The sequence below is a fragment of the Balaenoptera physalus genome (assembly GCF_965194825.1).
Source record: "Balaenoptera physalus genome assembly, chromosome: 17".
In the NCBI taxonomy this organism is placed as follows: Eukaryota; Metazoa; Chordata; class Mammalia; order Artiodactyla; family Balaenopteridae; genus Balaenoptera; species Balaenoptera physalus.
In genome coordinates this window covers 13,540,184-13,563,643 of record NC_138895.1, presented here as the reverse complement: position 1 = coordinate 13,563,643, position 23,460 = coordinate 13,540,184, and the positions used below count along the sequence as shown (strand labels likewise).

At 37.1% G+C, this 23,460-nt stretch overlaps 1 protein-coding gene across 1 annotated transcript in view; it reads left to right on the top strand.

Annotated features, from left to right (window-relative positions):
• The window catches only part of CPA6 (carboxypeptidase A6), a 285,604-nt gene that overhangs the window by 215,356 nt on the left and 46,788 nt on the right, over positions 1-23,460 (top strand). The window contains exons 7-8 of the mRNA XM_082433701.1: positions 19,009-19,119; positions 19,609-19,699. Of these exons, the coding sequence (XP_082289827.1) occupies positions 19,009-19,119; positions 19,609-19,699 (202 nt within the window). The remainder of the gene's footprint in view (positions 1-19,008; positions 19,120-19,608; positions 19,700-23,460) is intronic.

Sequence of the window (23,460 nt, the reverse complement as noted above, 5' to 3'; positions counted from 1 at the left end):
ACAAGGAGCTGGTTCTTGAAAAGATCAATGAAATTAACAAAGTTCTAGCAAGAGAGACAAAGAAAAAAGAAGATACAAATTACCAATGTTAGGAGTGAAAGAGGTGTCACTACAAACCCTGCAGATATCAAAAGGACAATAAGAGAATACTGTGTATGACTCTACACATATAAATTTGACGACTTAGGCAAAATGTACCAGTAAATTGAAAAACAGAAACTATTACAACTCATCCATTATGAAATAATTTGTATATGCCTATTACCATTAAGGACACTGAATTCATAACTTTAAAATTCAAAAAGAGGAAAGAAAGAAATCTCCAGACCCAGATGGTTTCACTGAAGAATTCTACCAAATGTTTAAAGAAGAATTGAGACCAGTTCTACACAATCTCAGACATTAGAAGAGGACAGAATATTTTCAATTCATTTATAAAGCTAGTATCACCCTAATACCAAAATCAGACAAAAACAATAGGAAACAAAACTAGAAAATAGATTCAGAGATCATTAACAAAATATTAGCAAATAGAATTTAGTAATCTAAAAAATAATTCTACACCATGACCAAGTGGTGTTTATTACAAGGATCCAAGCATGGTTTAATATTTGAAATTCAACCAATGTAATCTACCATATTAACAAACTGAAGAACAGATAAGTCTACATAATCATATCAATTGATACAGAAAAAGACCTTGACAAAATTCGACATTCATGATAAAAACTCCCAGAAAAACAGGAATAGAGGGGAACTTCCTCAATTTTATAAAGAACATCTGTGAAAATCCTACAGCAAACATTACACCTAATGGTAAATGACCAAATGCTTCCTCCTAAGATCAGGAACAAGGTAAGGATGTCCACTCTCACCACTCTTCATTAACATAGTGCTGAAAGTTCTAGTCCGTAGAAGAAGAGGAAATGAAAGACATACAGGTCGGAAAGGAATAAATAAAATTTTCCTATTAGTCAATGACATGATTGTCTATACAGAAAATCCCAAGGACTCTACAGGGAAATAGAACTAGTAAGTGAGTTCAGCAAGATCACAGGACAGAAAATAAACATACAAAAATCAACTGTATTTCTATGTACTAGCAATGAACATGTGGACGCTGAAATTAAAAATATAATACAATTTATAATTACTTGTAAAATGAAATAGGAGTAAATCTAACAAAACAAGTATAGGACTTATATGCTGAAAACTACGAAACACTAATCCAAAAAATCAAGCAAAATCTAAATATACAGAGAGACATACCATATTCATGGATTGGAAGACTCAATACAGAAAAATGTCAATTCTCCCCAAATTGATATATGTTTAACATAATTCCTATAAAAATTCCAGCAAGACTTTTTGTAGATATAGGTAAAATTATTCTAAAATTTATATGAAAAGGCAAAGGAACTAGAAGAGCTAAAACTATTTTGAAAAAGAATCATTCTACCCAACTTCAAGACATATTATATCGCTGGTCATTAAAAGTATGTGGTACTGGTGAAGGGACAGAGACAAATGGAACAGAAGACCCAGAAATAGATCTACACAAATATGCCCAAGTGATTTTAGACAAAGGTGCAAAAGCAATTCATTGAAGGAAAGACATACTTTTCAACAAATGGTGCTGGAGCAAGTGGACTTCCATAGGCAAATAAATGAATTTCAACCCAAGTCTCATTGCTTATACAAAAATTAACTCAAAATGGATCACGGACTTAAATGTAAAATGTAAAATTATAAAACTTTTAGAATAGGAAAAAATCTTCAGTATCTAAAACTAGGCAAAAAGTCCTTAGACTTGACACAAAAAGCATGCTCCATAAAAGGAAAAGTTGATAAACTGGACATTATCAAATATAATAAAATAAAAATTTTAAACTTTGCTGTGTGAAAGGCCCTGTTAAGAGGAAGAAAAAGACAGGCTACAAACTTTGCCAGATATCTGAGAAAGGATTCATATTTGGATATATAAACTCAAAACTTGACAATAAAAAGGCAAGCAATCCAATTAGAAAATGGGCAAAAGACATAAAGAGACATTTCACCAAAAAGAATATACAGATGGCCAAAAAAAAAAAAGGTACACAAAAAGATACCATTAGGGCAATTCAAATTCAAACCACAATGAGCTATCACTAGACACCTGTCAGAATGGCTAAAATCACACACACACACACACACACACACACACACACACACACGGGGGTGGGGGGGAGAGGGGGAGAGACTGACTCACCAGCCAATGCTGGGGAGGATGGGGAAAAACTGGATTGCTCACACACTGCTGGTGGGAATGTAAAACAATGGAGCTACTGCTGAAAACAGTTAACAGTTTCTTTTAAAAGAAGACATGCCACTATCATATAACCCAATAATTTCACTCTTGGCATTTATCCCAGAGAAATTAAAACTTGTTTGCTCAAAAACCTGTACACGAATGTTTATAGCAGCTTCATCTATAACAGCTCAAAACTGGAAACAATCCAGATATCCTTCAATGGGCAAATGGTTAAACAAACTAGTACATGCATACCATGGAAAACTACTCAGCAAAAAAAAAAAAAGAACGAACTATGGAAGCACACAACAATGTGAATGAATCTCCAGAGAATTATGCAATGAAAAACCAATCCCAAATAGATACTGTATGATTTCATTTATATAATATTCTTGAGGTGATAAAATTACAGTTGACTCTTAAACAACATGGGTTTGAACTGCAAGGGTCTACTAATACACAGATTTTTCTCAATAAATACGTACTACAGTACTACATGATCCTCAGTTGGTTGAATCCCCGGATGTGAAACAGTAGCTACGGAGGGCCAACTGTAAAGTTATACGTAGTTTTCCAACTGCTTTGGGACGGTCAGCAACCCAACCCGCACATTGTTCAAGGATCAACTGTATAGAAATGGAGAACAGATTAGTGGTTGCTGGGGGTTAAGGAATGTGGATGTGGCTATAAAAGGGCATCATGAGGGGCCTTTGTAGCGATGGACACACAAAGCTCAGAAAACAGTGACACAGAGCAAACTACCTGGCTTAACTGACTGGTGAGATAGACTGATTATTTTGTTATTTTGAAAATTGCTCAAATGAATTCATGATCTCAACATGTAAGTGATAGTTGTATTCATTAACTCAACATATAACTACTGGCTGGTAGACATTTTTAAAACGCAAAATACATAACACAATTGTGGGCTTATATCTTTTTAAATTGAAAATCATTTAATTATGTTGAAAAATATAGAGCTGTCACTTTTGATTTCAATACTTGCCACCTCTTTTTTTCCTAGTATTCATTTTACAAATTTTTCTATCTTGTAAGCAAAATAAAGGAAACCAATGGAGGTGCGCCTGGACTGCAAAATCCTTCTCTTGTTCAATGCTTTTTTATAGCAAGTTAGCAGACCATTGTTAATGTTACATTTATAGTACAGTGGGGGGTTTGGGGGAGGGGGACGTAGGGGGGAACATCTTGGTAGACTTACTATCGAAACGTGTACTGGAGATGCCCCTTCACCATGAAACCAAAAGGCGCTTTAAGGAACACTACCTTCTGGTAATAAAGTTTTCTTAAATTTGTCATGGGCCAAGAGGGATGATACAGACACTAAATTAATTCATCAAAGAAAGAAAACTAGAATAGATAAATAAGGAGAAGGAAACAGAGGTTAATATACACAACTTGGAGGTTATCTTTCTGCAAAAGTGAACAGATATTATTTGCAGAAGAGTAAGAGACTTAAATATGAGGGCAAACAGAGGGCAGGGAACAAAGAAAATAGACAGCAGATAGAGACTTAAGGAACACTCACAAACCTTAAAAGTAATGGACTTAAAAATTAAATTACAAAGCAAAGGAAACTACCAAGTTAAAAATAGGGTTAAAAACAGATTAGCAGTTCCTCAACAAGTTAAACATAGAGTTACCCATGCAACCCCAAAATTCCACTCCTGTGTATATAAGCAAGAGAGATGAAAACATATATATATCCACACAGAAATCTGTACATGAATGTTTATAGCAGCATTTTTCATATTAGCCAAAAAGTAGAAGCAACTCAGATGTCCATCAACTGATGGATAAACAAAATGCAGTATATCCACACAATGGGATATTATTCAGCCATAATGAAGTACAATACAAGCTTCAACAGGGATGAACCTTGAAAAACATGTTAAGTGAAATATGCCAGACATGAAAGACCACATAATGTATCTTCCCATTTATATGAAATGTCCAGAATAGGCAAATTTATAGAAACAAGAGGTAGGTTAGTGGTTGCCAGAGGGTGAGGGAAGAGGGAAATTGGGAGTGGCTCTAACAGGTACCATGTTTCTTTTTGAGGTGATGGAAAAGTTCTAGAATTAGATAGTGATGACCATTGCTCAACATTATGAATATACTAAAAACTCACTGAACTATATACTTTTTTTTAATATAAATTTATTTATTTTATGTATTTATTTTTGGCTGCATTGGGACTTCGTTGCTGCATGCGGGCTTTCTATAGTTGCAGAGAGCGGGGGCTTCTCTTCATTGTGGTGCGCGGTCTTATTGCGGTGGCTTCTCTTGTTGCAGAGCATGGGCTCTAGGCGTGTGAGCTTCAGTAGTTGTGGCACACGGGCTTCAGTAGTTGTGGCTTGTGGGCTCTAAAGTGCAGACTCAGTAGTTGTGGCACGTGGGCTTAGTTGCTCCGCGGTATGTGGGATCTTCCCGGACCAGGGCTCGAACCTGTGTACCCTGCATTGGCAGGCGGATTCTTAACCACTGTGCTACCAGGGAAGCCCTGAAATGTATACTTTTTAATGAATTACATCTCAATTTAAAAAAGGAAGAAAGTGTTGATATGTGCTACAATGTTGATGAACCTTGAAAGCATTGTGCTAACTGAAAGAAGCTGGTCCCCAAAGACCATATATTACACAGTACCACTTGCATGCAATGTGTAAAACAGGCTGATCTACAGAAAGTAGACTAGTGGCTGCCTATGGCTGGAGAAAATCAGGGGTCAGGGAGTTGATACCTGAAGGATAAGAAATGTCTTTCTAGGATGTTGAACATATCTTAAACTTATATAGTAGTCATGGTTACATAACTCTGTGAATATACTAAAAGCCACTGAATGGTACACTTTAAAAAGATGAACTATAGAATGTGTGAGTTATATCCCAATAAAGCTGTTTTTTTTTTTTAAATTAATGTTACCTAGGGTCCCCCTAGAAAGTATTTACATTAATCAGTCCAACAGTTTCTTGTTGGTCACTACATTTTCAGCCCTCAGCATTCTGGGGGTCAGCAGAAGTATAAATCATGGTCCCAGCGCTCAAGGAGTCTGTATTTTATTTGAGAAGAAATATTTATGTGCAGGAAACAATAGTAAACAACATAAAACAGATTAAATTATACTGACTATAGTAGCTGAAGGAATTCAAGAATCGGAGAAATCCATGAGACTTTGGAAGAAGACAAGGTTTGGGAAAAATCTGTGGGGAAGTGAGTCTCATTAGGCCTTGACTGAGGAGTGGGAATTTGATCAGGGAGATATAATAGTGTTCTAAAAAAGACAAAACACTAATGTTGAGAACATGGCGTAGATTAGTGAGACCAAAGTCTATATAGTCTGTGTGAGTAGATTCTAACGTAATATGAGACTGACTGAAAAATTACAGTTAGCCTTGGAAGCCAACAGAGTTTGGTCCAATAAAGAAAAATGAGAAAACACTGATATGTAGTGAAAAGCACGCATCATTGTCAGTTTAAAAATGAAAGGCAGTGATATATGGATGATAGAAAGGAGGAGCGCAGAGTGAGGGCAACAAACTAGAAGTGTTTAGGGCAAAAATCTACACGTGGACAGGAAGAGTGGATGTAGGAATGGAAAGTAAAGAAAGGGTGTATATAGTTCAAATAAAAAAATCATTCCTTCATTCATCATTCAACCAAAGGCTTATTGAGCAATACTTTTTATGTGAAGGCAGCTTGCTAAGTTCTGTAATGGTACAAGTACTGTAATTACAAGACATTAACTCTCTTCTCAATTCATTTACTACAGTTCTACTGGGGAGATAAGACACAAACACAGAAGGCAGCACCAATAAAAGAAGTCTTTAGGAATTGATGACTGGCTTGATATGGGGACACAAGTGCAGGATGGGTCAAAGATTCCCGAGAGAGCAATGGCGTCATTGAAGTTGTGGGAGTATCGGTTGAAATGTTGGCAGTATCACTAGTCTGAAGGGAAGAACCCAATACCACTACATTAAGCAGGTTAAATGATTAATTTATTCAACAAGTAATTACTAAGTGCCTACCACGCTACAGGCCAGGCACTGTGGATATTGCGGAGAGAGACACAGGACCATCAAAAAAACTGCTCTCATGCACCTTGATTCTCAAGGACCAAAAGAATCAAATACTCTCTAATGAGAGGTTAAAGAGACTCAGTAAGCAGCCAAATGACCGAATGCCTGATTCACAGGCTTAATTTGGGCAACAGACATCCAAGAATAAATTCCAGTGATTTTGCCAACCATAACAGAACTGTTTTCAAATACTTTTCTTGACTGTATTACTTAATCCAATAAGAGACAGGAAAGGGGTAGAAGATTGCAACAGTTCATCACTGCAGTCCTGGCACAAGTTCGGGGGGGGTCATATTTTTTTTTTCTTGTAAGCTTGACATTTTTTTAAATTAATTAATTTATTTATTTTTGGCTGCGTTGGGTCTTTGTTGCCACGCACGGACTTTCTCTAGTTGCAGTGAGCAGGGGCTACTCTTCATTGCGGTGTGCGGGCTTCTCATTGCAGTGGCTTCTCTGGTTGCGGAGCACGGGCTCTAGGTGTGCAGGCTTCAGTAGTTGTGGCATGTGGGCTCAGTAGTCGTGGCTCGTGGGCTCTAGAGCGCAGGCTCAGTAGTTGTGGCACACAGGCTTAGTTGCTCCACGGCACGTGGGATCTTCCTGGACCAGGGCTCGAACCCGTGTCCCTTGCATTGGCAGGTGGATTCTTAACCACTGCGCCACCAGGGAAGTTCAGGGGGGAGTCATATTGATAGTTGGGGTAGGCAAGCAATTTTCAACAGCAGCCCATTTTTAACATCTTTTTATTTTTCATTGTTTTATTTTTTTAATTGTGGAAAGGCCACTTAATTCTTTGTTGCCAATGCTGATGGAATGGCATTTGCTTCGTTTCTCAGAATCATCACCAACTGAATGAGGTAATTTGGGCTTTGTTCACTTTTGAGAGTTTAAAATTGTCAATCTCCAGGGTTGCATATATCAAGCCATGGCTGGTGCTAGCTGGCCCAGAGTTATGTATAGCACTTAATTTTTGCCTCAAATAATTCTACATTGCTGGGGCAAATTTGACCAGAGTCTTTATTCATAGAATATTTAGAAAGTAACTCTGGGAAGTATTCATTTGATTTCCAAGTGAGGAAGACATTTCCAAGCATAAAAACAAAGAAAGGAGGAAGGCATAGAAGAAATGATTGATAGCCCTGACTTTATAAAATATATTAAAGGAGCATTTAAAGATACGGGAAACTGCCTGTGACATGCTGCTATGTCAATAAAGTAAAAATTTTAAAAAACAGCATGGACACACAGCAAAGGAATCCGTAAACAAAATGAAAAAAGACGACTCACACAACGGGAGAAAATATCTGCAAACGAAGTGACCAACAAGGGTTGAATCTCCAAAATATATAAACAGCTCACGTAGCTCAATGTCAAAAAAAACAAACCACCCAATCAAAAAATGGGTGGAAGATCTAAATAGACATTTCTCCAAAGAAGACATACAGATGGCAAAGAAGCACATGAAAAGATGCTCAACATCACTAATTAACACAGAAATGCAAATCAAAACTACAAGGAGGTATCACCTCACACCGGTCAGAATAGCCATCATCAAAAAATCTACAAACAATAAATGCTGGAGAGGGTGTGGAGAAAAGGGAATCCTCCTACATAGTTAGTGGGGAAGTAAATTGGTACAGCCACTATGGAGAACAGTATTGAGGTTCCTTAAAAAACTAAAAATAGAACTATAATATGATCCAGCAATCCCACTCCTGGGCGTATACCCGGAAAAAACCATAATTCAAAAAGATACATGTACCCAAGTGTTCACTGCAACACTATTTACAATAGCCAGGACATGGAAGCAACCTAAATGTCTATCAACAGAGGAATGGATAAAGAAGATGTGGTACATACATACAATGAACTATTACTCAGCCATAAAAAGGAACGAAATTGGATCATTTGTAGAGATGTGGATGGACCTAGAGACTGTCATACAGAGTGAAGTAAGTCAGAAAGAGAAAAACAAATATCGTATATTAATGCATGTATGTGGAATCTAGAAAAATGGTATAGATAAACTTATTTGCAAAGCAGAAATAGACACACAGACGTCGAGAACAAATGTATGGATACCAAAGGGGGCAGAGGGGTGGGGTGAACTGGGAGATTGGGATTGACATATATACACTACTATGTATAAAATAGATAACTAATAAGAACCTACTGTATAGCACAGGGAACTCTACTCAATACTCTGTTAATGACCTATATGGGAATAGAATCTAAAAAAATAGTGGATATATGTATATGTATAACTGATTCCCCTTGCTGTACAGCAGAAAGACAACACTGTAAACTATACTCCAATAAAAATTAATACATAAAAATAAAAATTTTTTTAATTTTTTAAATTTATTACAACCTGAAAAAAACAAAAAACCCAGCATGGACATTATAATTTCCATGTTGTAAAATCTATATCTGAGATACATATACATGAGAAATACACTAAATGCTAAAAGAATTATGGGTGATTTTTATTTTCTTCTCTATGTTTTTTTGAATTTTCCATATTTTCTATATTAAACAGAACCCAAAATGATATGTTTTAAACAAATTTAACCCAGCCAAAACTGAATAGTTTCATTCTCAAACTAAGTTCATTTATGCTTGAGTCATATATTCCTACAGGTATTTTAAAATCAATGGTTGAATTCTGTTTAACTCAGTGGCAGACCAAAGACAAAGCAAGGGTTTGTGAGAAGATAAGCCATGGGAAAACTGGGACAAGAATGCTCTGAAATGGAAAGTTCTTCCAGACTTTGAAGAAGCATAATATACAGGTGGATCTAATTTGGTCCTGTTACAGAAAGGTAGCAGCACACAAAAAGAAAGAAAAGAAAGAAGAAAAAGCAAAGGAAAACTTCCTTAATTCCCAAGTGAACCATGGTATTCCTCTGCTGCTACGTGATGTGAAACCTCACCCTTCCAGGCCCGGCCTGATTACACTGGAAAACCACTTCCATTTACATGTTCCCAGGCATCTACACTCGGCACTAAGGATGGCTAATCCTGGTGCCAAAACCTGGCATGTGATTCAGGTGTTTTATGTAGATAGTTCAAATAACCAAAAACAGGAAGAGGAGACTTACAGGAAAGGGAGTTATTTTCTAAGAACCAGCTGATGATTCTGAGCAAGGTAAACAGTAATATTTGGGGGCTATGGGGGATTGTGTGTACAGGACAGAGCTCTAAGGAAGACTTGGAGTAGTGATTGTGGGAGACATCCTGCAACTGGGAAAGCTTTCCAGAATGGGAAGGCTCTTCCTCCCAGAATCCAAGAGCTTCCCAAAAACCACTCCATTTACATCATCACCTTTTTCAGTCTCATTATGTCTTGCTGAAAATTAAAGGTAAAAACATAATATAAACCCTCAAATGTAGGTGTGAAACTCAGAGTTTTGGTTAAGAAATGTATTACTAAAAATAAAATAAGTTTTTTAAAGAAGAGAACTTAAGTTGTATGTATAAAATGTGCCAAAAGCCAGGGAATAAATAATTGAGAGGGTAATTAAGGCCAGATCAAACATCTAATGAGTTCACCTGAGTAAGCAAATAAGTCTTTGTTCTTAATGACATAATAAAAAAATAGTTCATCATATAAAAACGATCTGCATTTTTTAATATTCTCTTTGTTCACTACCATCCCAGTAATTGCAATATTTTGATTTGTTTTCTGCCAGCCCTTTAGTGCCTTTAACTCCTTATATTTTCCCATCCTTCTCACCCTCCCCAATCTTCTCTTTAATCCTCTGCACCCTCCAACCAAGCTCTTTCTCCCTTTTTATTCAATTTATAATGTCTTATACATAGCAGGGTCTATATTAATGTTTGTTCACTTTAATTGAATTGAAAGCCATTGCATCCATTGCACTCCACTATTCAATTTTTGAGAATGTTCTGGGCATTGTTTATACAGTCACTGTTTATACAGGCAGTCTTCACTTTTCCTGCACACAAGTGCAGGACTGTGTCAATAAAAGTGACCATGCAACCTGAAGCCATAACAATCTATCTTGATAATCAATGGGGAAAATTATGTTTGTTCCATGACCTTTACGTATTTTTGTCAAAAGATTAAAAACTCTCTTACACTGTTATAAATGTGTAAGGGAATCGCCAAAATATAGTGAAATATTTATTACACGATAATTTAAAACATTAGAAATATTGATAATTAAATGTCTTGTTTCTTTGTGACAAGCTTTATCACGGGTAGCTTGGATAGTGCTGACCTTCTCATTATATAACTTACAACATGAAGTGGGCATCTTTTTTATGCCTTGGCAAATTGTCATACTCCTTTCGTAGTTGGGATCAGCTTCCAGTATTTTTTTTTCCTTTGTGCTTTCAATGTCGAAAAATACCTACAAGAGTTCCTTTAATGTGACATGTTGACAGCTTCATTTCTCCTGGAATATCATCCTCCTTTCCAGTACGACCGTCTTCCTCATTTATGTCAGTAAGTTTGTCTTCACCAAGTTCCTCTGGCTGCACAGCTAGAGTTGAATGATGGCTGTGTCCACATCCCTGGGGTCAGCTATTTCTTCTATAATTCCATTTACGTTTGATTCACATTTCCCCTCTGCGTTATCTGCATTATTGCTGCACTTTAAGCTTTGTTGGCCTATTCTCTCTTACTATACCCATTTTTGTAAAATGCCACACAGGTTTATCACCAGAAGACAAGGGAGCAACATAGCTACACACTTTGCTGTCTGTCTGTGAACTGAGTAACACATGTACAGTGACCAATCACACACCTACAGACTTTAAAAGAAGTGGCACAATCTGTCACAGATCTTGATGCACAGCTGTAATTTGCATAGTGATTTGTAGAGTTAAGACCTAGCACTAGTAGCAAATTTGGGCTGTACTTGGAGGACTGATATCATTTAACTAAACCATGGTTACTGAAATTCGTGTATATCAGAGCCATGCAAAGTGAGGGTGCCTGTATTTTCTTTTTGTAGGTAAAAGATTCTTACGTAGTAGATTTTAATAATGCCACAAAGCTGGTCCTGGCCTCTACTCTGCTGGCCCTGAGAAAATACAACCAACCATTGTTATTAAGCTATCTCATAAAAATTCTAGAAACGTGAAGTGGTTTTACTTAAGAAAAAAGTATCGAGACATGCAGCTAATGTTATATTCTTCCTGGTGATACAAAGCATTTCAAATATTTATCTATATCTCTTAATAGAAAATAGAGATTAATAGATAACATTTTTCAATCGTCACCTGCCCTCTGGGAGGTTCTAAGTATAAATTAACTAAGTACAAAAATAACTAGATTCGTGAACTGTTTTTCCTGAATTATCTCTTTATATTAATATTTATTTCATTAATACAAATACATGTTTTCCCAGTTGTTTATGCCAGACAAAACTTCGGGATGGACTTTTTTTAGGATATGAAATTTGAGTTCTGCATTCTAAAAATAAGTACAGTTCACTACTAAATATAAGTTTGTCACTTAAAAAAAATAACTAGATTCACATTTGGTTTTCCAGTTCTCCACCCTTCATTCACAGAGCCTTTTGCTCATGCTGCTTCCAAACTATTATTTGGTTACCATATTGTATTTAATGAGCTTCTCACAGTGTGACATCAAATATCTTTATAGATTACGTTCCCTTTTTTAAAAATTTCCGTGGAAACCTCTCCTGCTCTAATTAATTCTCCTAGTATTGAACTGTAAATACCTCCTTTGTGTCAACATGCACCCACTTTGGTGCTACAAATTTTTCTACCCTAAATAATTTTACTCCACTCCACTCTAGGTGAGAACATTCTTCAGCTTGACTGGTGACTGTGCTGTTCCTTTGGCCCCAGCTATAACAACTAGTTCTCCCAGTATGCAGTTCACTGAATGTGTGGTTATTATTTTTAGGTCTTCTGTAGTGATTCTAGAAGAAAAATAATGGAAAGTTTAAAAGGTACCTTTTTAAAAGCCAGCAACACTGATCCTCAAAAACAATGCCACGTTCCAGGTTGCCATGGGGCTCTAAGAAACAACACCCAACCAAATAAATCCACAAACAATGAAAAGGAGGGAAACTCTTGGGCCTAACCTTGTCACACCACACAAAGACTTTCATAATTGCAAAAATTTTCTTCGAATTTAACCAAAGTTTATTTGGTGAATTCTAGTATATTATGTATATCTACTGATGGGGAAGTCAAAGTAGTCTTGGTAGGTGGTAAGTACCAAATAGATTCATGCTTTGTCTTTCTTCATCAACTTCAGAAATTCCATAATCTAATACCAAACATATTGTTTTCCTAGCAGAAGATTATACTCAAAACTTTATCTTTTAACTTAAAATCAAAATCCATTTCAGCCAAGTATTTTTAAATAGATTGATGAAGGTGAGTGTAGTACCTAAAGACTGCCACACTGAGGCGTGTGGTGCATTGTTTTGTGACTGGCTTTCAGATCACAACTACTTAAATCTTCCTTGTAAGCAACAATAGTAGTCAAGAAATTGAACTTGGAAAGCCCAGATGGAACCTGATTAGTAGGCATCTCCTTTTCCATGTGTATGGGTGGTGGGAATTGATTGCTAAAAAGAGTCTACCTATTAGAAGGAAAGCACACCCCCATGTTCTTCATGGTTATCATATGTTAGAGTAATAGGAAATAGAAAGTCACATTATCATCTTTTTTCTAGAAACATCACCTAAACCATAAAAGAGAAATCATCTATGTCCTATTACTTAAAGCACTGAAGCAAGGAGGTCTCTGAATCGTCCTCTTCAGCACTGGACAGTCATCACACTGTGATCATTCTCATTTTGTCTGACCAGATGGAGAATGGCTGCGATTCTTAGAGAGTTATAAAAATCACAAATATAGCATATGCAATACGATGACACCCTGTTTATTTGTCAGACGAAGAACATGTTCTGCAAGTCTCGGAAATTAGATCCACTCCAGAATAGAACACTAGAGGACAGCTTCCTTAGTTAATGTAGTGTTTGGAAATGAAGAACTTTAAAATGAAGCCATGTGAGGGCTTCCCTGGTGGCACAGTGGTTAAGAATCCACCTGCCAATGCAGGTGACAGGGATTTGAGCCCTGGTCCGGGAAGATCCCACATGCTGCGGAGCAACTAAGCCCGTGTGCCACAACTACAGAGCCCACACGCCTGGAGCCTGTGCTCCGCAACAAGAGAGGCCACCACAGTAAGAAGCCTGCACACCACAATGAAGAGTAGCCCCCGCTCGCCGCAACCCGCGCACAGCAACGAAGACCCAACGCAGCCAAAAATTAATTAATTAATTAATTTTTTTAAAAAAATGAAGCCATGTTAATGGCCTAAAAATATATAAAACAACATTTGACAGTTACAAGAAAAAGTGATAAATCTAAAATAATTGAGTTTTTAAACACAGCTCAGTGATTAAGATAGCAGACAGGAAAAATTTTTAGTAAGACTATAGATGATAAGGACTTCCCTGGTGGTCCAGTGGTTAAGACTCCATGATCCCAATGCAGGGGGCCCAGGTTCGATCCCTGGTCAGGGAACTAGATCCCACATGCATGCCACAACTAAGAGCCCACATGCCGCAACTAAAAAACCCCCCATGCTGCAATGAAGATCCCACACACAGCAACTAAGACCTGGCACAGGCAAATTAATTAATTGTTATAAAAAAATTTTTTTAAAAACAATATAGATGATAAAAACAGTATAATTAATAAGCTTAATCTAATAAACACATACTAGAATCCATACCCAATAATTAGAGGATGCATATTGTTTTCAAGCACAACTGGAACCTTTGCAAAAATTGACAATATACTAGGCCATAAAGCAAGGTTCAAGGGATACCAAAGAAACTATATCACATAGACCATATGCTCTGGCTATAATGCAGTTGTTAAAAACAATTTATAAAAATATGACTCAAAGAAAACTCATGTTTTAAAATATAAAAATATTTATGAAGAGCTCATGGTTTAAAGAAGTCAAAGAAATTTTTTGATATTTACAACTGAATGGAAATAAAATTATATGTCAAAACATATAAAATGTAGCTAATGTACTACTGAAGGGGAATTTATAGTTTTAAATAAATATATTAGAAAATAATGTGTCCAAATTAATGAGCTAAGCTTTCAACTCAAGAAATTAGAAAAAGAGTCAATGAAAGAAAGAAACAATAAAGAGCGGAAAACAATGAAACAGAAATCAAAGATACATCTTCCCTACCATATCTTTGTTTTATATTTAATTCATTTCTGCTCTAGGCCTAGATGGTTTACTCCCCAAATAATAATAGAGTAATATAACCCTGATACCAAAGCAAGACAAGGACAAAATAAGAAAGGAAATTATAGGCCTATCTCACTCAAAAATATAGAAGTAAATATTAGCAACCTTAATCCAGCCAACATAATAAGAGTACATATCATAACCAAATTGGCTTATCCCAGGAATACAAGGATGATTTAATGACAGAAAATTATTTACTGAAATTGATCGTAACAACAACTATATGATTATGTTAATTCATGAAGAAAGATTATTTGCTAAAATTCAATATCCATCAGTGACAAAAATAAACAACCTAATGTAGAACAGAACATCTGTAATGTACTCAACCTCGGTTTCAAAATTAATGTAAATGGAGAAGAGTCAAAAATAGCCAAGACAATTTTGAAGTGGGACAGTATGGGGAGACATCCTACCAAACTCAACAGATTCTATGTAAACCATGGTGTGGTGTTGGTGAATGGATATAAACCAAAGTGTGTTAGAGCAATTCCACCCTTGAAAGAAAACTTGATACTTGACAGAGGTCATATACTACCTCACTAGGGAAAAGACGACCCATCCAAATGAGTACAGTAGTGCAACTGGGCTTCCACAATGGAAAAATAAATTAATAAATCCCAACTGAGCGGTTTCCCTGGTGGCGCAGTGGTTGAGAATCCGCCTGCCAATGCAGGGGACATGGGTTCGAGCCCTGGTCTGGGAAGATCCCACATGCCGCGGAGCAACTAAGCCCATGCGCCACAACTAATGAGCCTGCACTTTAGAACCCGCAAGCCACAACGACTGAAGCCCGTGTGCCACAACTACTGAAGCCTGCACGCCTAGAGCCTGTGCTCTGCAACAAGAGAAGCCACCGCAATGAGAAGCCCTCGCACTGCAACGAAGAGTAGTCCCCACTCGCAGCAACTAGAGAAAGCCCTCATACAGCAACGAAGACCCAATGCAGCCAAAAAATAAATAAATAAATAAAAACAAAAAAATCCCAACTGAACATCATGTAAAAAAACATTTCTGGGAGGTTTAAGGCCTACATTTAAAATGAAACTTTAAAACGGCTTTTTGAAGAAAATACAAGATAATAGATTTATGATCTTAAGGCAGAGACGGGTTCTTAAATAAGCTTATACATTTACTAGTGATAAAATTAAAAACATATATCAATACAACAAGGACGTGATGAAAATAGAAAGCGATAAGCTGCGAGAAAGGAAGATGTTCATAATGCATATAACAAAAGGATTAATATTCAGAATATAAGAATGAGAGTTTAATAGAAAAAAATGGGCAAAAATATGAGTGAGCAATTTATACAATGGCCTGTCATTATATTAAAGCTGTTCAATATAAATTATAATCAGGGAAATATGAAGTAAAACAACAAAACATAATTTCATACCCGTTAATTTTTTTTAATTGAAATCTTAACAAAACCAAGGGTTGGTAAGTTGTAGAACAATGGGGACTCTCATTCACTGCAAAAGAAAATCTTTACTGATTTAGACAGAAAATGGCAACATTTAGTAAAATGGAAGGTATGTGAGTCCATGACCCAGCAAATTATTCCTAGATATATATCATAAAGAAACTGTCACACATGTCTAGGAGAAATGTGCAAGAATGTTCACTGCAATCTTGTAACAATGAAATATCAGAAGCAACCTAACTGTCCGTCAACAAAATAAAAGGTAGATATATCGTGCATTTACCTATAATGGAATGCCATATAACAGTTAAAATGAATAAATCATCAACTTAATAAGTGTCAAAAACATAATATTGGAGAGAAAAGCCAACTGAAGATTGACACATCATGATCTCATTGGCATGAAATTTCAAAGCATACACATATTATATATTGTTCATGAATCCGTATGTATGTAGCAAAACAGAAAATCATGCAAGGAAATGATAATGTCAAATTTAGGATACTGATTGGTGGAGGGGAGGAAAATGGGATCTGAGAGTGATAAAAAGGGAGCTTTAGTTTTATCTATAATGTCTTGATTTTCTTTTTAAAAGATTTGAGAAATATGGCAAGATGTAGTTGGTGGGCACATGGATGAAATATTCTTCTCTGTATTTTTTCTATTTGCTTAAAGTATACTGTGATTTTTAAAAAGGAAGATCATAATATTCTCTCCAATACAAAAGTATGGCGGTCATTTGCACTGGAGGGAGAGAAGGCAGGATAAGATGAGAAAGTCCCCATGCAAGTCTGGCGCTTACGTGCTAACATGTAACACCCTTTCTGTGCTTGGAAAAAGTGAGGCTTTCCCGTTTGGACTGAGACAAATAGACCATGGATCCCAATGCTAGGAGAGGAGAGAGAGAAATTACCATGACTTTTTCCTTCCCCTTTGTTCCTGCCTCGTTGCTCCCAATCTCTTTCCTTGCATCTCTTCTTCTTCTCTAGAATGTCATGGAAAGCCACAACCCCCTAACTTTAAGGGAGGAATATTAGCTAATCATACTGCTTTGTCTCTGCCATCCCCACCAGGAGATTTCCTCCAAGCTTTGGAGGACCTCTGTTTATTAGAGGAAAACAAAATTCCAGGGTATATACAATCACATACCAGAATTTTCCCCTAGTTTGAGGCACTGGACTGTTAATAGAAATTCAAGCATGTATGAAAGTTCTACTGAAGCTATTTGGCAAACAAATTATTGAGTCTTAAATAAAGGAGAATTGTATTGAGTGAAGTAAGTCAGAAAGAGAAAAACAAATACCGTATGCTAACACATATATTATGGAATCTTAAAAAAAAAAAAAAGTGGTCATGAAGAATCTAGGGGCAGGACGGGAATAAAGACGCAGATCTAATAGAGAATGGACTTGAGGACATGGGGAGGGGAAGGGTAAGCTGGGACGAAGTGAGAGAGTGGCATGGACTTATATATACTACCAAATGTAAAATAGATAGCTAGTGGGAAGCAGCCACATAGCACAGGGAGATCAGCTCGGTGCTTTGTGATCACCTAGAGGGGTGGGATAGGGAGGGTGGGAGGGAGATGCAAGACGGAGGAGATATGGGGATATATGTATATGTATAGCTGATTCACTTTGTTATAAAGCAGAAACTAACACAACATTGTAAAGCAATTATACTCCAATAAAGATGTTAAAAAAAAAAAAAAGAATTGTATTAATGTTTATCAACTTGTGTTAATACCATAGGTATTTAAATTATATTTAATAAAATTGTATTTAACTCATGTCTTATGTTCTTGAATATCTCTATATTTTCATTACTATTTCTAATATAGTGATAGTTTCTAATAATAAATTGTATTATTGGATTGCTCACTATGAACAGAATTCTCACTGTGTAAATACAGAATGCTGCTTATGATGGGTTCAGAAATTCTACTTAACTGGATGTAAAAGAAAATTAAAATTTTAAGTACTGAATTTTCCAAAGCAAGATATATGTATAATTTAAGAATTATTTTACTTTTAATTGTGTTTTAATATGGTTAAAATTCAAACAATCCAAATGGGTATAAAATGAAAGGTAATACTCTTTCCCATGTATTGTCCCCCAGTCCCCCTCCCCACGGCAGCCATTGTTACAAATATTCTATGTGTTTCTCTAAAGTACTTCACAAATAGACAAACATGCATCAAAAAGAACTTTCTTAAAAGTCCATTCCATAGGAATGGTATTTCAAAATGTTTGTATTCTTAACTCGACTTAGCACATTCAATGCTCTTCTTTTGAAGCCAAATAGTGCAGAATCTTCAGACTTGGGGTCAGACGCAATCACAAGAGTGAGATTTCAAAGGAGCCATGATAAAGGTGACACAATAAATAATTGTCCATTAAACTTTTTATAGGAAAGTCAGGAGAGAATAGAGTGTCCATGCAGTTAAGTTCCAAGACTTGAGTCTGCTACCAATTAGACAGAAACAATTAAGTGACATAAATAACTAGCTTGTGTTATGATGTATCATGTAAGGATATAAAAATATTTAGGTAATTGTTTTGTCCACAATTGAATGGAATCTTAAAAAGGACCAATTATACAAAAACATATCTAAATTGTTGCTTTCTTAATCATCCTGAAGTTTAGCGAGATCTGAAATACTGCCAGAGGCTGCCCAATTAATCTGTTTTGCCACCTTTGCTAAGATGTTATCAGTAATAAATAGTCTGAGACAAAATTCTCAAGAAAGAACATATGATGTCAAAGAGTATAGTTCATATTAGCTTGTTACTTTTTAACCCAACATATTTGGTATTTCACATGGATAAAAAGGATTTCTCATATTTATTTTGCAAATCTGTATTTGGGATCAATTTGTAAGAAAAATGTCACCTTTGTCTTTTAGGCTCTTCTAACATATAAGAGTGACCCAACCATGAGAAAAATGTTGAATCATCTGTATTTCTATATCATGCCTGTGTTTAACGTTGATGGATACCATTTTAGCTGGACCAATGTAAGTCACTTTGCCTATCCAACTGAAAAAATCATGGAAAACAGTCCTGAAACAGGAAAGAAGCTTGGTGGGCAGCTAGCCTAGTGCTTCCAGAGCTACAAAGGAGACTTCCACTCCCTTCCCCAGCATAGCAGCAACCTTTTGATTTCCTTTATATGTTTGGCTTTGCCTAAGATTTCATGTAAATAAAGATTTCTCCTTCCAAATAAATTGTGAAAAAATCACTAGTCCAGTCCAGCTCACTCAATTTTGCCTGTGAAGAAATGAGGCCAAGAGAAGGTAAGAGAAAAGTTTGTGGCAGAAATTGGAGCATGAACCTGAGTCTCCGATGCTAATCCTGTCCTCTTCCCACTCCCTGGACTTGTTTATTCCCAAGGGAACTCTCCCTCCCCCTCCATGCTGTGATTCATTCACTGACTGAGCTACTAAAACGAATGGGAATAACCTCTTAAGTGTTTTTTCTGCACCTCTTTTTTTAATTACATCTAGGATCGATTTTGGAGAAAAACAAGGTCAAGGAACTCAAGGTTTCGCTGCCGTGGAGTGGATGCCAATCGAAACTGGAGGGTGAAATGGTGCGGTAAGTTGGGGATTAATAGGGATTCGGATCCAAAGGTATCCATATCTTTCACTCTCAAAAATGATGAGCCCACTGGGACTCCAATGTAAGACTGATGTCTTTGTGTATGTGAAAACCTCCTACGTTGTACATTGTAGCTATAATTTGCAAAAGAAAATGAAAGCATTTTTATAAAAATACAAAAGAATCAAGGATTTAAATCTGTCAACCCAATCCTGAAAATTGAAAATTTAAACACAGATGTAAAAGCAGAAAACTAAGGAATATTTGTCATTCAGAAACTAAAACAGGAACTGTGGTATGTGGTATAAATCCAGTGAAATGTATTCATCCTTTCACTGAGGGTAACACTGATCCTGCCTTCATCTGTCTACGATGATCAGAGCTGCCAAATCCTTGTCTAGAATCTACCAACCTGCCAATCATACACTGATTGGCCACTCACGTGGCGAATATATTTCCACTGCATTCCATGTTTCATAATAGTTACCTTTCAAGTAAGGAGAGGATGTCATTTTAAGGAAGGAAACTCTTGTGGCAAAATAAAGAAGCAGGTAGTAGCAAAAGAGAAAGAGAGAAACAGAAAATTAGCCACAGCTAGCGTAGAAGATGGGTAGTATACCTCTAAGCCATCTTGGGTTTTGGGCTGGGGCTCTTAAACAGAAAGACAGAGTAACAAGAGAAAAATGGTTTATTAATGTGCACTGCACATGTCACATGGAAGAAACCTCATGAAAAGTAACTCAAAGTGGCAGCTTAGAACACCAGCTTATATAGTGTCTTCAACAAAGAGCAATAAAATGGTAGAGAAACGATAGTACAAAGGAATACAGTTTTAGGCTTCCAAAGGCAGCCAACTGTGGGGAGGTAAATATACGAGAGGTAACTAATGCAGGAAGGTTTTTTTGCTGATTCCTGTGGTGCTGTCTCTGGGTTAAGAGTCTGTCTCCAGTAGGAGAATTTATGTCCTGTCTTTAGGCAGAAAAGGGGAGGGTGGAGAGAGCTTTTCCTGCATTTCCTGCTGCTTAATTGCCTTGGGCTCGAAATAACTTTTATGTCAAAGAGGCATATTTGGGGGTGACATATTCTGGTTTCCTTCACTAGTTATCGTACTTGGCAACAGCAGGGAGGGAAAGGAGAAGTGTTACCCACATGCAGTTGTAAGGAGCTGCCCTTTCTCAGTGTCCTTTCTTAGCACCCTCAAAGTATAGACCGTTGTGTAACAGAAAGTCTTCCGTGAGTCTCTTAGAAACGAAGCCCATGACAAAAGCCCTCCTTCTATGAGGCTTTGGTTCTGTAACCAGATGCCACTCCTCCCATCCCCACCAGCATCAGGTGGAATAACTGCGTGTGGCTGAGACTTCTTCCACAGAACCCTCCAGACCACCTCTTTAATCAGTTAGAATTGGTAAATCAGAACATGGTAGAGCAGAAACAATATAGTTCTAGAATATGACAGATACATGGTTTCATTCTACCATTATTAGCTCAATGATTTGGATGATTTTCTTCAATCTACCAAATTAATAATAATACCCACCTCATAGGGTTCTTACGGAAATTAAAGGACTTTACGTATGTTTAATGACTGATTCAGTCCTAGCTCCAAATCTCAGTGACCCAACCCTTCTCCCCCACCCTCCAGAACAGTCAATTCACCTCTGAGCCTCAGGTCAGTTGTCTGTGAAACCACCTCTTTCCTTCAGGAGAGGGTTGTGACGATGAGCCATGAGGGAAGCTTTAAAGCGTTTGCACTTATGAGAGAAGGAAGAGCATCGCATAAATACTATAAAGTGGTATTATTGATGGCTGTTTAGATTGAGAAATTTTTTTCTTCAGCCTGGACTGACAGCAAACTTGTTCAGATTAACTCCCTGATGCCACTAATTTTTAAAAAATTCTCTTTTGTCCATCTCTGAGATGGGGCCATTTTGCATGCTCATAACTGTGTGTCCCGTTTCACTAGCTGGCAGGTACCCCCATCCACAGGTGTGTCATGGGCGTGATACCCACAATCACCTGGGTACCAGGAATGGTAACTGAGCTGAGTCACGCTAGCAGGCCAGCCAGCTCTGCCGGTGTAAAGCTAGACTCTTGTTTGTATACGGTTACAAAGTAGTGGCTTGCTTCCCTCTGTTCTTCTTCCTTTCCCCAGCCTGTTTCCTTCATACATACACCTTCTTTGATTTCTTAGTTCCAAACTGCGGTCCCGACTGGAATTCCTTTGATTCTCCCCATTTATGAATCGTTCTGATTCTTCCTGTGAGTCGGCACTCAAGATGAACAGGGGATTTTTGTCAAATGTCAGTTGCAAAAATGACCTTGATAGACCGTTGTAAATGATGTAGGAATGCAGACTGCCTGGCTGGGCCCACCTCCTTCCCCGCAAGGTCTCCTAAATAGATTCAGCTGACCTGACAGGCAGGCAGCTGTGGCTCCGCCCCTCACAGCATCAAATCCATCTCCCCACAGCTCTTTGCCTGGTTAAGGGGACAGTGAACCTCACTGAGGGAACCACTCTTCGATCAAGGGTATTGAAGTAAATGAAATCCCTAAGTGAACCTCCAAACAAACATCCATAATATAATTGATATAGAAATGACCAGGACCACTGAAAACACTGTAGAGTCAACACTGAACTGACAAAAACAAATGTTTCCTTCTCTGAAACTGGTGAGTCTCAGACTTAAAAGAGGAGATCATGAAACTGCTCTTAATCATGAAAAAGTCTGAGGACTTGCATATGACAGCATGAAGCTTTAGTGCATTCAATGTGGAGTAGGCAAGACAGCTTAGAGCATACACATGGAAACAGGAACATTTTTCCAATACTTCAGCGCTCCCCCTGGGGGCTTTCAGGCCATGAAATACATATCATTGCTCTGAAAGCCCAGCAGAGGGACTCAACAAGGCAGAGTAGTGGTGGGAACCAAGAATAAATAGATAAATGTCATTCATTCATTTGCCAAAGTTAATTGAGCACATACTCTCTGCTAGACACTGTATTGTTTTTTCCTTCCTCTGTGCACTCTTTTTAGAGGGCACTGTGAGCACAGATTTTTCCAAATTGGAATAAATCAAGGAGAAAAGCAAAGGGTTTGGATGATATTCGTACTAAGCTTCAATCTGTGAATAATTCAAGTGTTGCCTGAACGTAAATTACTATTAGGACAACCTACACATGGGAGAACATGTTTGCAAATCATATATTCTGATAAGGGACTCAGAACTCTTACAACACCACAATAAAAAGACAACCCAATTTTAAATGCACAAATGATTTGAAAAGACATTTCTCCAAAGAAGATATACAAATGGGAATAAGCACAGAAAAAGTTGCTCAACATCATTAGCCATCAGGAAAATGCACATCAAGATACCACTTCACACCCACTAAGATGGCTATAATAAAAAAGACAGACAATAGCAAGTGTTAGTGAGGGTGTGGGAAAAATTGGAACACTCATACTTGCTGTAAAATGATGTGACCACTTTGGAAAATTGTTTCATAGTTCCTCAAAAGTTAAACAGAGAGTTACCACATGACCTAGCAATTCTATTCCTAGGCATATACCCATAAGAAATGAAAACATGTGTCCGTACAATACTTGTATATGGACATTTATAGCAGCATTATTCATAATAGCCAAAAAGTATAAAAAACCCAAATGGCTATCGACTGATGAACAGATAAATGAAATATGGTATATACATACAATAGAATATTATTTGGCCATATAAAAAGAATTAAGTACTGATAT